Source organism: Papilio machaon, chromosome 11 (genome assembly GCF_912999745.1).
Source record: "Papilio machaon chromosome 11, ilPapMach1.1, whole genome shotgun sequence".
Lineage (NCBI taxonomy): Eukaryota > Metazoa > Arthropoda > Insecta > Lepidoptera > Papilionidae > Papilio > Papilio machaon.
This window is the reverse complement of record NC_059996.1, coordinates 4745232-4763540: the sequence shown is the minus strand read 5'-3', so window position 1 is coordinate 4763540 and position 18309 is coordinate 4745232. Positions and strand designations below refer to the sequence as shown.

At 33.3% G+C, this 18309-nt stretch overlaps 1 protein-coding gene across 1 annotated transcript in view; it reads right to left on the bottom strand.

Moving 5' to 3' along the window:
- The window catches only part of LOC106719698, a 155070-nt gene that overhangs the window by 115823 nt on the left and 20938 nt on the right, over window positions 1-18309 (bottom strand). The window contains exons 2-3 of the mRNA XM_045679980.1: window positions 11442-11591; window positions 5701-5817 (exon numbers count right to left, since the gene is read on the bottom strand). Of these exons, the coding sequence (XP_045535936.1) occupies window positions 5701-5817; window positions 11442-11591 (267 nt within the window). The remainder of the gene's footprint in view (window positions 1-5700; window positions 5818-11441; window positions 11592-18309) is intronic.

Sequence of the window (18309 nt, the reverse complement as noted above, 5' to 3'; positions counted from 1 at the left end):
CACACAGGGTTTAGTAGCACTATTGGTCAAAATACATTTCACTTTTATGTATTTCATTTTCCGAGATATGAAAAACATATTAACGTACAGAATATAAAAAAGTAAATTTACATAAGTTTTAATGCGCTAAGTATCAGTAGTAAAATTTTCCTAGTCTTAATATTCATACCCGTATAAGTTTCTTGATTTAAATATTTAAAGATAAAACAAATAGGCATAGATTAGTATTAAAATATCTAGTGATAGTTAACTAAGCTTTTATTTTCATCCAAATTAAGTATACATATTGTAATCTTCATTAATAATCGGGTTTACGGTTGGTTTAGCGGTCGACAGGTTACAACTATATACGAGTAATTAAAACGATGAGTCACTTTTAGTCACTATGACTACAGTTAGCTGCATAAATATAGTGGCAGTCAAGATAGCCACATATATTTATTTATTTAGCTTTATATAAATTCCATATAATGACTTACAGTTATGTTCACTTATTCTTTATCCAATTTTTTTATTTTTTTTATACCTGTATGGATCCCTGGCGGGTAAAAGCCTCCTCCAACTTTGTCCAATGTTCCCTATCCTTCGCCACGTCCTGCCATCCTGCACCCGCCACAGCCGCGATCTCGTCTGACCAACGCGCATACGGCCGTCCTCTCGCTCTAGTGCCTTGTGGCCCTAACCATCTGGTTACGCTTTGCGTCCATCTGTTGTCGACATGTCTAGTAGTAGTAAATAGCAGATTTTTTTTTGATATTAAATGTCAAATTAATTTAATAGAAGTAGTATATTTCAAAGTGTATCTCAAGGAAATAGAGATAGAGTTCAATTTCGTCTAATGTTACGATATTTTTGCATACTTTGGATGCTTAGTTACTATTGACGCTATGTCTGTTGCTATAATTATGGGCACTTTGAATTGTACTCATATATTAGGTCCTTACATATGAAATTGGCGTTTTGTATGGGAGGAACAAAAAGTCGAATATTTTTTAATGTAATATATTTAATTAATCAAAGTATGAACCATTATTTTCTATGCACTTTTGCCATCTCATAGGTAGTTCATTGATCCCTTTACTAAAAAAACCAGTCGGACGGCAATCAATAAAATCTTTGAAGGCGATTTGGACTGCCCCATCGGAGTTGAACTTTTTCCCTTGCAAGAAGTTATCCAAATTTCGAAAAAAATGGTAATCTGTTGGAGCAAGGTCCGGGGAGTACGGAGGATGTCTTAGACTTTCCAATTGAAGCTCTTCTAATTTAGTAGCCGTCTGTTGCGCAGTGTGTGGTCTAGCGTTGTCGTGAAGCAGCAGTGGCGTGGAGCGATTGACCAGCCTAGGTTGTTTAGCCGCTAGCTTTTCCATCATGGTTTGCAATTGCTGACAATAGACATCAGCCGTAATAGTCTGGCCAGATTTGAGAAAACTGTAATGAACAATACCGGCACTAGTCCACCAAACGCTTACAAGTAACTTTTTTGGGGTTAATTTTCGCTTGGGGCAGGATTTGGCTGGCTGGCCAGGATGCAACCATTGCGCTGAGCGCTTCCGATTATCGTAAAGAACCCATTTTTCATCACAGGTAATGATTCGGTTTAAAATACCTTCATTATTGTGCCGGTTTAGTAATGTAACGCAACAGTCGACGCGCGTTTGCCGGTTTGCTTCAGTCAATTCGTGAGGTACCCACCTTTCAAGCTTTTTAATCTTCCCAATTTGCTTCAAGTGAATTAAAACAGTTTTATCACTAACATCGCAGCCTGCAGCTAACTCGGACGTGGTTTGCGATGGATCCGCTTCCACAGTAGCCTTCAACTCTTCATTATCAACTTGAGTCTCAGGCCGTCCACGAGCCTTGTTCTGCAGATCGAAATTTCCAGAACGAAAACGTTGGAACCAAAAACGAACTGTGTTTTCTTTTGCAACACGACCGCCATACACATCATTCACCCTTCGAGTCGTTTCCGCAGCACTAGTGCCACGGCGGAACTCGTACTCGTAAATAATGCGATATTTTAAGTTTTCCATTTTGTAAAATGAGTGACGCAAACAGAAAAAAACAAATGAATGACGGTCATCGAACCACAAATACATGAGTCTATAGCTGTACAAATTTGAATTTGGAATTCCTTACCAAAGAGGAGAAATTCGTGATTAAAGTGGCCAGTACGAAAAACGCCAATTTCATATGTAAGGACTTAATATTTGACGATGTGAACGCTCCGATGTTTTTGCGCAGAGTGGATGCTTCAATTAATTTGATGACTTTGGTTGTACTTATATAATTGATCACTTTAGGTGTTCCTATATATTTGGATATCTTGACTGCCACTATATTTATGCAGCTGACTGTACATATTAATACCACAATAACATACAGCCGAATCAGCCTAGAAGACAGAGAATAATGCAATAAGTAAAAGGACAACTAGTTTTTTTCTAAATCTATCTCTAATTTAAAAGGTAATTTCTATCGAATTTTATTGATAAGATGTGTACAAGATGCAATATATTCTACATACAAAGAACATACAAAATATGTACAGCGTCATTGGCTTACATAGTAAAAGGGGGTTCGATTGAACATTGTCTCGATTCTCATATCTAACCCATGCCTTTATCAATGTCACGCCCCCACCCCCTGCCACCCCTACGGCAAGGGTACAACGGACAGTGGAGCAAGCCGGCTCAAACAAACTTAACTCGTTTAAATTTTGCGGCAACGTAACAGTCGAGTTGCGTGCGATGACGGCAAACTTCGGAAACTCGATTCAAAACTTTTGTTACCCTTCGAATAATAATTAACTTTTTTAAATTATATGTATTTGTGAAAATCCTGTTGTACTTTCTTTTTTTTTGTAACTCCATGATAGTGCACAATAAAGTATATTTGTATTGTATTTGTATTTAAAATAAATTTAATATTTCCTTTAAGTTCCTTTTCGAGCATAAATATATATTTTAAACATATTTTTAATTAAATAAATTAACGAAGTACGGTTACGGTCACAGGTCGTTAATTTTGTTTATGTTCACATTGTATTAAACACTGTAATTAATGAAAATCATAATATTTTTACTTAAAGATATTCAACAATAAACAAACAACAAAGTAAAACATTTCAATTTTTATTAAATCTGAACATATTCCAGATGATAATTTTCCTTCCTTCAGAATTAATTTACAAATTCCATTTTCGTCAATTCCAGTATTCTTCAGAAAATCTAGTAACTATTTTCGACCAAAGAAAGTATGGATGGATTGTATGAAAGAGGATATGACGGCTGATAGAGATGTATAGAGGAGTAGTACATACTGTGAAGACCCTACATAGGGATAAGGACAGGTTGATGATGATGATATAAGAAATGAGAAGGACAAAGAATATCAAACGATCGTTATTTTTATATCCAGTCACTGCAGAGGGCTAAACAATTTGTATTCGATAAAATATTGACAAAGAAATTCTTGTTTATAACATCTGAAAATATCACACCGCAAACTTAGTCAATAACAACAGAAACAAGAAAGTTATTAAGAACAAAAAGTAAAAAAAAAGTCAAATAGTCATCAATCATGGCGGTATCTGGGATGTGGCCAGGATAACCGAAAATAACTTGACACTATAGCGGGCACCTGCCTCCTGAATATGTATATAGTAAAGTGGGGACGGGGCGGCGTGGGCGCGGAAAATCAATATAGCGGGTACCAGGCGGGGGGTAGCGGGCGAGGGGTGGTATTCGGGGGGCGGGGAACATCAAAACATAGCTCCCCCGCTAGATCAGCCTCAAACCGCGCGCGCCCTGAGCTACCCCCGTCTCCCGGGGAAACCCTCCCCCTTGTTTGGCAGACATCGTCCTTGATCTACCCACTTCGCCCGGGCAACTTTAGATAAACAGTGTATCGTACGTCGCACCTAGAATTAGGTCGATTATGCGTTTTGATACTTTGTTATTACGTTTCGAACTCGTCAACACCTGCGCAAATATTGTAGAAAGACTTACTGGAATAGCATTGGAATAGTGTTAAGTATAATATAACTCTACAATGTTGTTTTAGGACTGCACTTCAGAGTTACCAACGACTTTACTTATTAAGTTACTATAAACCTATGTTAACCATATAATAATATATGTTAATGTTAATATATAAGCTATGTTAACTATATGAAGATATTGTATGTCAAATACAGTTATTATTTTGTCCTAAAAGTGATTTGTAATTTTTAAAATATTCGTGTAAAAAACATACAATATTTGTGAAGTAAATATTACTATTAAATTCTTATATCATCTTTTCGAATTTTGTTGACATATTCATGCTAAATATATTCGCTAGTTAATTATTACAGACTGATTAAAACGATGTCGTAACAATCGACATATAAAAAATAATGTCTAATTTCATAAACATAAAATGCTTTGAATGGATTAAATAAATGGATTATCAAGATGAATGTACAAAATTTATCTGAGAACCATTAACAATTGTCCCGTTTGTGTGTTTGTAAACAATTTTACGAGGCGAGTTTAATCTTGCGAGATAAATTCCCGCCGACATAAAACGTAACTTAGTCACGGTCGGATCTAATAAAATATGCATACGATAAAGTGCGCCGATGTGTGCGTGCTCGTATGTGCATGTTGAGATGCGTAGAATTTTTAATGGAGTTTTATTACTTTGCGTTCATTCATAGAAATCAATAAGTATGTGGAAGTGATGAAAAACGACTACGTTGGATAATAGAATATAATAAAGACGGTTTTAATTTTCAATAAAATATTAATAGAAACACTAGTTGACACCCGCGACTTCGTCCGCATGCAGGGTGATATTTTAAATTACCGAAATACATATAATTATTTGCATTGAAACGTGTTTAATCCATTTAAAAGTAACATTTATGCATACAAATTACCACTCCCTATTTTACACCTTTAGGGGATAATATAGGAAAAAATTGTTAGGGCTGGCCAACGTAATAAACGAAATCTGTATAAAACTTCAGTCTTAATTTATAAAGATAATGGTTATAAAATAATGTAAAAAAATTAAACTATTTTATGCTTATATTCTTAAATGAGTAGTATCTTAAGGAATTCGAACACAAGATTTAAAGTAAACAAGTAACAAAAAAAAAGTAAATAAAAAAACTGCATTGCGTTCTCACGTTAATTTCCTAGTTCATAAATGAATCAATGCCTACACCTACCTTACCTGTGTATATTACAAATATGGAGTTTTTGTAAGACCTTACTAAATAACAACAAAATAATGTATGAATGTTTCAGCTGAGAAAACCCACGCTTACGTAGTTATGTTTATAAGTAAAGCTATTTGAGCTCATTGATTTATATTAGTCATTTCAAAGGGTCGGTCAAATCTCAAAAGAGGAAATAATAATTATTTTGATCATGAATCATCGTACAAATTAAGACTAGAATTTATCAGCCTCGTGTGGGAGTGAAACATGTTCGAGCTACATTAATTCCCGTTCCTAGTGTTGTTTACAATATTTTGCAACAGTTATGCATTAGATAAAACAACTCCATACAAATAATATAAAAGAAACTATAAAGCCAAATCATCAAAAAGACGTGAGTTCGGAGAAGTAGTGCAAAATTTAATATTTTCAAGCGTTTAGTAGCGCCATCTGTTATCGAGTAGCGACATAAATTAACAATACAATGTAGTCACCTGGAATGGTTGAAGGTTGGCATAGTCCAGGAATAGAAGCGAGCGGTCGTGCAAGAACTCGACAGGCTGACAGTCAGCTTGGAGAGTAACATCCACGGTGGATAGCGGAGTGAACGTCTGGAAAATAAATAAAACAACATTACTTCTACTGAACTCTATATACATAAATCTAAGAATCTTTAAATATCACCCTACCTACAATTTGAAAACTTCAATGTCATTTATGTTCAAAGTCAAGCAATAATGAGATTTAAAATCAATGTAACCTAATTAGGAATGTTAAATAAAGAATGAGGAATGACATCACATGTAGTGTAATTTAACTACAACTTAAAACAATCAAAAATATTAGAAAATAATACATCTATGTAACTTGTATTTCGTATCCTCTCTGATAAGTAAAAATAATCATTCTTCAATCCTTATATGGTCATTGATGACATTTTATTTGACAATGCTTAAATAATAAAAAAAATGTTTGTCACAACGATATCATTGCCGTTGCCTTACTAAGGCATCAACGATTCATAATAAACGATTATCGTGACATTTGTAATGGTTTTCACGACCTCACTACATCCTTTCTCGTTACAAGAGTGATTACTCTCCCTTGACCTTATTTTTATACAGTCATCTGTTGAATAAACTTTTAAAAATTACACAGATATCTTACAGAAGATACTATTCGACGTAAATTGCTATCATCAATTTAAATTTACGTAACATGAGTTTAATTAAAGATCAGTGCTGCCATCTCTTCAGCTTGACATGAAATTTATTCGGGCTTTATTCATTGGGTCATTGATGTCTTCAGATGTGGAGTAAAACCAGCCATTTTTTGGGGCCAGTGTTCGAGTCTACTTTTATTAAAAGTTGACAGCTCTAGATAAAAAAATAGTTCATAATAAAAACTCAAAAGTAAAAATTACTATAAAATACTAAAATATATTTTAACTAAGTCCAAAGTAAACTGCGGTAGGTATTGCAATCTGTAAACCGACGCAAATCTTTTCGTGACTCGTGAGATTTGTTCGTTTAATTACAACCGCTCTCTACTCGTAGCGTTATAATAATAAGTTTCTTGAATACGTAATGCGTTCATATTAAATTCTCTCGGAACTCTGATGAAATTACTTTTTCCCAGAAATTAACTCTTACTGTATCTCAGCTTTTTTTGCAAAAGTTATTGAAATGAATAAATTCATTATTAATTATTTGAAATATTTAAGATAACTGTACATGGTCAGTAAATCAGTCATCAGTATATTATAGGTAATACACGCTGTTGCTATCAACCTAATTAAATATTTGATACAACTCAAGTATACTTGACAAATTCATTTCAGCCGATCAACAGTATTATTGACAACATATTGCTCGTACATAATATGTATTATGCAGGTAAAGGTATATACAATGTAAGTCAACAGACATCCATCACAGAAGCATCAGTATGCAGTGAGTTATTTAAGTTGAATAACACCTAAAGTCACCTTACATTTACACTGAGACTATCTGACGCACACAAGCACGCACGAACGATCATATCACTTATTCCAAGAACTAAGGAATATGTAAACATAAATGAATCACAACATTCTAGAAAAGGATTATATAACTCTGTTATCGTATATGACCACTTTACAATGTACACTTCATTAGATACTTCAATGTAAATTACGCTGGTCGGTTAAAAGTATTTTTACTTCAATAGTACATTAATTAATTGACATTCACATGCGTAATTACAAACAAGTATACACTTTTCGAAGTGGATATTAAATCTCTACTCAAATCGAACAATGAACTGTAAAGACAACGTAATAAATGTAACATATGTCATAAATAGTACTTTTCGAAATATTGATTAAACACAAATTTTCAAAATGATTAAACTAGTGCCCTCTAGCGTCGAAAAGTTAGAACTTATTAAAATTACAGACATGTGTTATGAAATTAACAAAAATCTTCGTCAAAATGAACCGAAGTCATTAGTATTTTAATCATATTTTCCACAATTATTATTAACCATAGTAAATAAATTATTACGGACAACGATACGAAGGATTTTAGGAATACTTCCTAAAAGCTTTTAGTCCTACTTTTAGTCCTTATTTGAGTATAAAATACTTTTAGACTATTTGGGATTGTATTCAAACAATAATTTTATACAGTTACTTATTCATGTAGGATTAGCCAAATCAGGAGCTCCAACAGTATCGTATGGTAATATAAAATTTTGATTTAATAAACAACGCCTACAAACACAAGCAAGGTATTATCTCCGTTGTGTAAAGAAAGTCAAACGTGACTCGTATAAATTCGCATCGAGCAGAGGTCGCGGCGACACGTGAATGAGGTACACGTGTCTCCTGCTCTAAATGTAAATCAAAAACTCCTTATAAATTTATTTACATGTTTGTTATAAATGGTCGCCTTATTCGAGACAAATTTACTTATTAGCTCACTCGAAGTCTTTATGTAATGCCTTTTAGTGTAGATTTTGCATTATAATTCTTAACAAAGAGATTTAGTTTGTGACAAATTATCGAATGAGTTTGGAATTATTTTTAACCCATGTTAACTGAATTTTTATGAAACGTCAATTTTTGTTCCGAATCACAGGATATTTTTGGAATTTTAACAACGTTTTAAACAGTCTTTTGATCTTACTAATATTATAAATGCGAATGTTTAGATGGAGGGATTGGATATTTGTTTGAAGGTGACTCCAGAATGGCTGTGTGAATCTCGATGAAATTTGGCATAGAGCATAGTCCGGAAGAACACGTAGGCTACTACGTACTTAATTTTTTCTTTAATTACGCGCTGACGGAGTCGCGAGCTTCAGCTAGTATTTTAAAAGTAGTAAAATTCAATAGTAACAATTTATTAATACGAAAATATCTGTATCCTACCAACTTCTAAGTCTAGCTGTAGAGTGATGTAAATAAATTAGTACCTCGATGTTAGCTTGCGTCATTCATATATTTCAAAGTCAAAACAGCATTTGTTTATTCACTCAAATAGTTATACGGGCTTGGAACGATGTCAGGGTGCCTTTGGTATTTTTCCTATGATAATGCATACATTCACAAAGATCTTGTAAACTTAAATCTGTTTTTAAGAATTCTAAATTTGTTATATAACACCTGTAAAACACCCTCTGGAATACTTTCCGAGAGGATACTACGATTGTAAATTATACACCTTTCCACTATGATCATTTATTCAACTTCTTTACATGAACTTTAAAAATGGTTTAATTTACTCATTTATACTAAATAAATTACTAATATAGCAAACAATAAAATATAAACAAAACTATTTCTTTCTTTTACAACATTTTTCACAACTTTTATTTCTCAACTGTTTTTATTTCTTCTTCTATTACGCACGGCTTCGTGTTACCGGCCAGTACGACCTCCTAGGCAGCTTACATCCTCTGCCGTGCTACCAAGGAGGTTCTATGAACATTAATACGCGTTATACAATACCAAAAATATTAAATTTACGTAATTATATAATCAATTATTTCTCATAATATAAAAAGGAAAACAGAACTTGACCATTTAAAACAAAACCATGCCATGAATTGCATTGCTGTATGCTTGAAGTACACTGTCATGTAAAAGTTTTATAATCAGTTTTCATACAGATGTAGTTTTTTTTTCGGCACTTCGTACAATGCATACTTTGGCTTTACATTCGAAACAGTGTTACATACATAGATTAGAAACAGGTAAGGTTCAGGAAGAAAAACCATGGCACTAAAATTCTATTATATATCTGTCGCCTGTGGTAAAATATCATCTTATTATGTGGCTTGGCTATCCAATCAGTAGATCAGTAATTATGATTACCCTAAAAAGAAATACCAATATTTCTCAACCAACATCAACCTCAGTGATACATTCTTAAAGGTACTCTGTAATATTAGCTAATGGGTTGGCTAGTTAACTCTTAAGGTATTATTCAAAGTTCGCTAGATGGATTAAGAACGAGTCATTAATTAATAATTCTAAAGGGGTAGTTAAGCTAACTCTGGAAAGGATTTATGGAATGATAAATAACTCGACATGCATCAATTTATCAAATTAATTCAAATTGTGTCTTAAACTTGGAAGCTTTGTATTAACTAGCATAATATGTGTATATTGTGTTAAATTTCACTATATCTGACAAAAATGGTCTCTAGAAAATCACATGTTAATTAATCCAAAAAAATGCTTCCAAATTAAATTTACAAAAAAGAAAAACACTACATTATCCACATATGTAATATATGGGACAAACCTTATGAAAGTCAACAAAGTGAACGATTTGGGCATACTGGTCGATGCGGGGTTAAATTTTGTCGATCACATTGACGCAGTAGTCACGAAAGCAGCCAAAATGTTGGGCTTCTTACGTCGTAACACGAAATGTTTTCGTACCGTCCGCAGTAAAATGGCCCTGTATAATGCTCTGGTACGCAGTGGACTTGAGTATGCATCTACTGTGTGGAATCCCTTATACTCTATTCACTCTCAGCGCATCGAAAGTATTCAAAGAACATTCACTAGACAACTGGCGTACAGCTGCCATGGAATCTCGCATCGCTCTTCTTACGATGCGAGATTATTTTTTTTAGGATGACCTCCCTGAGAAACCGACGCAAAATAATTGATCTCGTACTATTATTTAAGGTGCTCCACAATATCATTAGATGCAGCGACATCATTCAACATATCTCCATATCTGTCCCCAGAGTAAGTCCTAGAAACTACATAAAAAATATCTTCCACATTAAATTTGCCAGAACCAACCTCGGTCGCAATAGTCCTTTGGTCCGAATGTGTCACGAGTATAACGTGATAAACAACTCCGATATCGATAGATTCAATGATGGTTTGACCTCATTTAAAAACAAATTATACAAATTAGTAATAATAAAACTAGTTAGTAAGAATTACACATGTGTCCGATGTAATTTGTACATGCCTTTAATTGGTATACATGTTATCCAAAATGTATCAGTGAACTTTTAATATGTTTCCATTTAATATGTATGCTGTTGGCGTGAATAAATAAATAAATAAATAAAAAATAAATAGAATTTAGTCCATTTTATTATGATTATTTTTACAACTCAAGCCTATGAAATATCGTTAGGAGGGACCTTACGAGCACAAGGAATAATTATGAACTATCAAAAAATCGGTCAAGTAAAAAATTAACATACAAATTACCATTATAAAAATTCAGGTATTTCATCACCTTATTAAAATTATTTAGGTACGTATCGCACAATATATTATAAGAAAAACTGGTCATATCATAATTTGTTTTATTTTGTCAACACCTGTTTGATTTTGAAAAATAAAGAAGGAAAAGAAAGAAACAATTTTATTTGTATTGTAATTTAAAAACAATTATTACTAAGTTATCGATTTGAAGTTCTAAGAGAACAAACATCGAAAATCGAAAAGATTCATAAGCCAAATAAATTGTCAAACTAATCATATAAAAAAAATCCGTCGAATTAATAACCTCCTTCTTTTTGAAGTCGACTAAAAACGGACAAACTATGGGGTCGAACACAAATTTTAAACTTCTAGCGCCATCTACCGAACGTCCACGTAATTTGAACCCTTTTCACTTGTTATCTACGGCAATCACGAGAGGGCATTTTCACTTTTAATTTTTTAAACTTAATATATTAAATAGTCTACGTCCAACGAATTTACAATTTAACTCACCAGAGCTGGCCATTTCACTTCTTCATTTTCATATTTTTTTGGGGCCCACACTAAAGTTCTTTCCACTAAAAACACTCGAAAAGTTCTTCGCGAATGAACCGCCACCCACTCACGACGTTGCCAGTCGACACCGTCATATTCCACTAACACCTGAAAAAATAAAATTGAGATGTAAATACATACGTTTTGAAAAAAGGAATGAAATATTGGCAGAAAATAAAACTTTGATTTTGCGCCATCTATCGAAAAGATCAGGAATCGTTACTGCAAACATTGCATAAATAATGGTTCATATTTTACAAGTTGAGAATATAGATAGCAGCACTGACATCATATGTGTTCGATTTTGCCTTTGTTTTGCCGTAAAATCCCTCCCAAAAAATTTGCTACATTCTCGCGCCTAAAATGTCAAACGAGATGCAAGAGTAAAAGAGAGGCGACAATAACAACAAATAAGTTTTTTTAAGGAAATAAAGTGAGCAATGATTCGCATATTTAACTGACCATATTTTTATGTCTATGGATTTTTTTAGAAACATTAAATGTGTTTTAGACTATAAACTGATGATACAAAGGAGTGCGTTTTTAGTTAGTCTGTGATTACAGCCCTATTAAAGTAAAATTGATAAGATTTGGTGTGTTATTTCTCAGTACTATTGAATTAGACTATATAAAATTGTGCGTTCAATTTCTAGGTCTAATTGGGTTTTATTATTACGGATAAAGCTTTGAAACCGCATTTGGATTTACATTTCTTTCAGGGTTCGAGGAAAAGTTAAAACCGGTTGTCATCAATTAAATAAGGGCAGACTCAATACGCGAATTCGTTCTTGTTCCATGCTCGCTTCAGTCTTAGGAATCAAAATATGAAAAAGAACCTAGAGACCCATTTAACGACTCGTATGTCAAAACTCTAAACCTATATTTACAAATATTGATCTGAACTTTAAAGTTTTTCGGCTTCTGAGAATAATTGTTTCAGTAATATAATTTTCTTCAGAATTGTACGCAAGGTATATCATACTAATATTATTAATAATTGGTGATTTACGAACGTTTTAAATGGCATCGGTACTGAGGCTTAATGACCTATGCATTATCTTGTTATATAAAGTTGTTGTGACATACAAGATAGGAGTGTTCAACGGACAGATATTTATGTGTAAATACTTGTAACGTACATCTACATTACTGTATTGTGCGCGTCATATGACATTGTGTTTGACCGTGATAAGTAAATTATACCTGTTTTGTTCTTATTGTTTTGCCAATTAAGACTTGTTGACTTTACGTTTTCTATAAATATCGAAATAATTTACTGCATTTCAAGTAAAAATTCAATGAAAGTAAGGTGGGATAAATTAAGACATGATATATCACATTTCAAAACGAAAAAGTAATTGAGTAATGATTATTCTTTTACGCATTAATAATAATTATTATTCACTAGTTAATTGTTATTTAATTACCACAATAAATCGTCGTAATCGAAACGTTAGCGAATATTAATTTGTAATCGTTTTAGTTACAATTGCTTTGTTTAACAATATGTACTAACTAGTTATTTAAACTGAGTCGCATTCATATTCGCATATATACAGTTGCATGTAAACTGACGAGAAAACATTCAGCTTTTTAGGTCAACTAAGAGCGGGGAACACTTCAGACAACACGTGAAACTCCGCTTAGCGACCTTCTCTTCGCTTTCATCTATATTTAAATTCATACCATTGTTTTAACGAACAATATCTTAATCCAGATCTAAGCGAATAAAAATAATTATTGTGACGATATTCTGTCACTTTCAATCAGATTTATATCACATTGTTGACATGAAAAAACATCGGCCCAGATTTGTACGACAAAGTTTTCTTTCATATTGTTGAGCTCATATTACCACCACTCCAATGTGAAAAAAATAATAGCATACAATATTTTATTAATGACCTTGAGATAATTTATAAATGTTTGTATGCTTAAACATATAATAATAATTAAAGGTATCACTAGTACGACATGATTTAGTAATTTTTAATAATTCAACATCTTCAAATTCAAAGCCAACGACGCAGATAGAATGCAATTTATACAAAAAACAATCTGAATAATCATCACATCGGTATCGGTTGGTAGGAGTTTTGGTGGCCTAGTTACATTTGAAGCCCTACCGGCGCGAGCCTACACAACGACCTTGTCACACTATCTGTGGGCATAATTACATTCAACGTAACGCATCGGCACACGCTACGCGCACTGTTTACACAACCGTCTTGTTTGTGTGTAGTGGAAATGTTTATTCCATTGATAACGCCGAGCCTCTTACGTTGTTTTCTTATTGAAAACCAGAGGTTGCCGGAGACGTCGTCAGCGCAGAATTGAAAAAGTAGCCTATATTACATCCGCATACCTAAGCTACTTTCCATTACAAGTCCCGTCAAAATCGGTCCAATCGTTTCGGAGATTACTCGGAACAAACACGGATTCGTGGACAGACTGAAAAAAAAAAATTAATGTTGTTACATCATATTCGCGAAATATGCATTTTTTTCGATATTATGTTTTATTATATAAGGAGTATCAATTGCTGTAAATAATAAGTCACCAGAAAAACAATTCCGAAACGTTAACTGTACAAAATAAAAATAAAATGATCTTTTTGCTATTTCTTTTGATTTCGTTGTATAGCATATAGTTTTTGGTGAGACGAGCATCATATAATTAGCATTCCAGTTGATACGGAGCACAAATTGGGCCCAGTTTGAGTTGAACAATCTGTTTAAATAACTCTTTTGGTGCTACAAATGCTACTTACTGTCTTCCGCAACGATCCCAGCCGACGATTGGCAAAGCCTAAGATTCAATTTATTAAAAAACTGAATTGTTCTTTAAAATAAAAATTATAGTTTCTGTTTAAATAACTGATTTACGTGACTTTTTATACAACAATTTTGTTTTTCATATGGGTAAACATGTTTTTCACGCACTTTATAGAGCATTTCAAGCTTTATAGGTTTCTCACGCCCAGAACTTGACATAATATGTTATAACCTCCTAAGAAATTTTTGAAAGTTTTAGATTTAAAGCTATGTATGCTACGAGTACAGTCGACTCTCGTTAATTTAAACCTGCGATAATTCGAACCTCTTTATAATTCAAAGTTATCACGAGTTCCGTACAAAATCTCTTTATATTTCGAACTAAATCAAAACATTTTTATGCACTTGGTAATTCGAACGAAAAAATCATTGCTATATAACAAAACGACGCGGTAATTCGAACTCATAGACGTCCAACACTCGACAATTCAAAGTTGCAGAGAGAAAGAGGCGGAAAGATTTAGCCTCACGTACACACACATATACACACATCACTCTTTAACTCTTAATAGCAAACCTCTGTAGAAAAATATAAACATTGTTAATTGTTATCATAACTAATTAAAATCATAACCACTTTGTAAAATTTGATTGTAGTATGTTTGATTTGAATTGTATATTTTGTGGTCTGCGGGGCGGGCGCCTGGTGATCCATCACACAGGGTATCACCCTAGTTTGGACACCAGTCCCTTACCCATAGGGAAAACAATAAAGTTATTTTATTTATTTATTATTATTTGTTTTTGTTTTGATTAGTTTGACTATTTGACACACACTTCTCAGCAGCAATGTGCTTTGAATTGAAGCAAACCAGTATAACAGAGTTCTTTCGAAAGATTAATTAATTCACATTATGAATACATATGTATGTACACGAATGTACCTCTAAACTTTTGACATTGTTATAGAATAGCAGTTAATAAATAATAATTGATCAACAATTAATATAAAATAATTCGAAGTTATATTTATTTTCTCTCACAAATTTCGAACCATTTGATATTTCAAACACTTTATAATTCGTAATATTTTAAGAGTCCCTCAAGTTTCGAATTAACGAGAGTCGACTGTATATACTTGTGATGCGTTTCCAAAGATGAGTAAATAGAATTATATAAATAGTAAAGATCTGGTGTGCTGTATATTTATTAGTTAAATCCAGCACACTTTGTCGGATCGCGGGAATAACGCATTAACTTATATAGAAACGGCTAAAACACTCACTTATATATATCCGGTGTCGTCACCGACTAGTTTCGAGCCCTTCGGGGGCCCTTCATCAGGGTGAGTGGGACTGGTATTATTTCGCGGACGCGGCCCGTCGCTCACTGATAACGCATTATTATAAATAGCAGTGGGTACTTAATCAAGGTTGCGTATCTGGGACGAACGTTAATATTATACCCATAACTATGAGACTCGTCATTTATCGCTTTCTATTGTATAATCTACGGAACAAATCCAAAATAGTCAATGCAAGCATAAAAACTAAGATAAGACATATACATTTCAAACTTACATAGACTTCATTCACAATATTCTTTAGATAACCAAACAAAACATATGTGATGTTTTCTTAATCGTAAGTACTTAAGATTATCTTAAATTTAAATAGTGACTTGTTGCGCAAACTGTGATCATTTTTAATTATATAGAGAAAGCGTAAAGTGAAAGCGGGGCATAACGATAGAACGCCTACAAAGGTCCGAATAGACAAAACTTAAAAAGACGAAGTGTTATAAACGTTTCGTAACTAAGGGCCACTACGACAGTATTACATAACTGCCAGTTATTCTCGGTTACCGTAATTGTGTTGGTAGATCTGCGACATTAACCGCAACTAAATGCTAGATACAAGTTAAGTGTTACTCGGCAATAGTCCATTAAAATAATGTCTATTTAGATTACATTGTGGGGATAAAATCAATCTTATCAATTTACCGTAAAATGTAATCTTTGTAAACGTAAGACTAAATACTTATCTTGTTGTGTAACAATTCAATATTGTTTTCATGTACATTATTCAGTATGAATTATCGCCTGCTTCGTATTTTATTTAACTAAATACGACATGGGGACAAAACGTTCTGTAAACATTCAAGAGCCGTTAGAAAATTTACAAGTGGATGCAAAATAGTACACATTTACAGTTATATCATTAGATGATGTCATTCCGCAGCCATACGATTTCCATACATGAACTAAGGAACTAATAGTAATGAATAATATATAGTAGTCCGATAAACACGTCTGTCCAGATGAGAGAGGAGCTGCTAACGCGATAAGTTCTGTCAGAAAATATGTAAAACTAATATCTACCTAGAAATGCATTTTAGAATTTCGATGACTTTTGTTTAGGGATCGCTCATTTAAATCATTCAACCGGATTTACGTTATGCTATAACACTGTTTCAATAACTGTGGTTTTGTTCTCAAGCAATCTCTTCCAGGCAACCCAGTGGGACAGGAGAGACTAACATGAATAGCGAGGTGTATAATAAATAAATATTAAGAAATGTCAAAAATAAATAAATAAGAGCAAGAACTATTTATAATTAATATACTAGTTATATACGAATATACTAAACAGATTATACAACTTACATAATATATAAATATGAGTGCTTATGAATATATAGGTAAATATATAAATTCGAGGGAAAGTAATAATAGACTTAGCGAGTGACTTTATTCAGGAGATGGCTATGCAGCTAAGATTTGAATACAACTAGGGACTTTGACTCACGAACGTCACGAGGTTATAGTTATTAAGGTCATTAAGTTAATACATAATATTTTTTTAAAGTAGATGGTAACAGTTGATTTATCTGATGTTAAGAAATGTCACAAAACAATAGTTAGATATGTACAAATTAAATACTGTGTGGACTAGTGAATGAATGTAGTCTTTTTGATATAATGTTAAGCATCTATATCAAAGTCATTAACGCGATTATAACTGTCGTAACATTGAGTATTTCTTCTTTAGACCGAGGTCAGGCTTTATCGAAATTTCGTCGGCTCGCACAATAAACCCTATTGAGAGGCAGGGATCTCGGTCGGGAGGAAAAAAGGGACGACCGTAAAATGGGCGTCCTGATATACCTATAAAACATAATTTATACCTACGTAGGTAGTACAGCCGCGTTAGACGAAGGGTTGTGAGATCCCGGGGCGGCCTGATTAACGACTGGAACCTGAACATGTGTATAGGTACTTCTAACAAATGGGACGTATTATTTTTATGTCTAATTAAAAAGTTATCATTAAGCTATTTTTATAAAAGAAGATGACAAACGAGTAACGGGTCAAGTGATGTAATGTGTCCACCGCAACGTAAGTTTGTCTCCTTTAAAGACGGAAAGAAGCGGGAAAAGCAAGGAAAATAGACATTTGTTTACAATATTTATTAATGTAGTGATACAATAATAAGAGTTAAATTGGAGTTCAAGAAAGAGATTTATATTATCTATATCTTACTAATGTTATAATCTTACTAATCTTATCATACTAATATTATAAATGTGAATGTTTAGATGAATGAATGGATGGAGGGATGTTTGTTTGAAGGTATCTCCGGAACGGCTCAACGGATCTTAATGAAATTTGGCACAGATGTATTACGTTTTTTTAAATTCGTTGCGGGCAACAGCTAGTCTATAATAATATTATGTTGTAAAAAATGTAAAAACTAAAAGACTGATTTAAAAAGAAATTGCCATTGTAACATATTCTATATATTACTAGAGTGTTTTTTTAAATTCCACGTTGACAAAGTCGCAGGCAAAAGCTAGCAATTGATAAAAGAAAGCAAAAAAAGTATTAGTCTGTGGTATTTACAAATTAAAAATAGAATATCAGTTTTCCCGCCTTAAACGAGTTTAGCTATAGCTGTCAAAGACATCGCGCGTCCGTGTCGCTTCGTTGTGAGCTCGCTCGGCGCATTTCCAGCGGGGTTCAGTGGGTCAATGAACGCGGCCCGCGCGGCGGC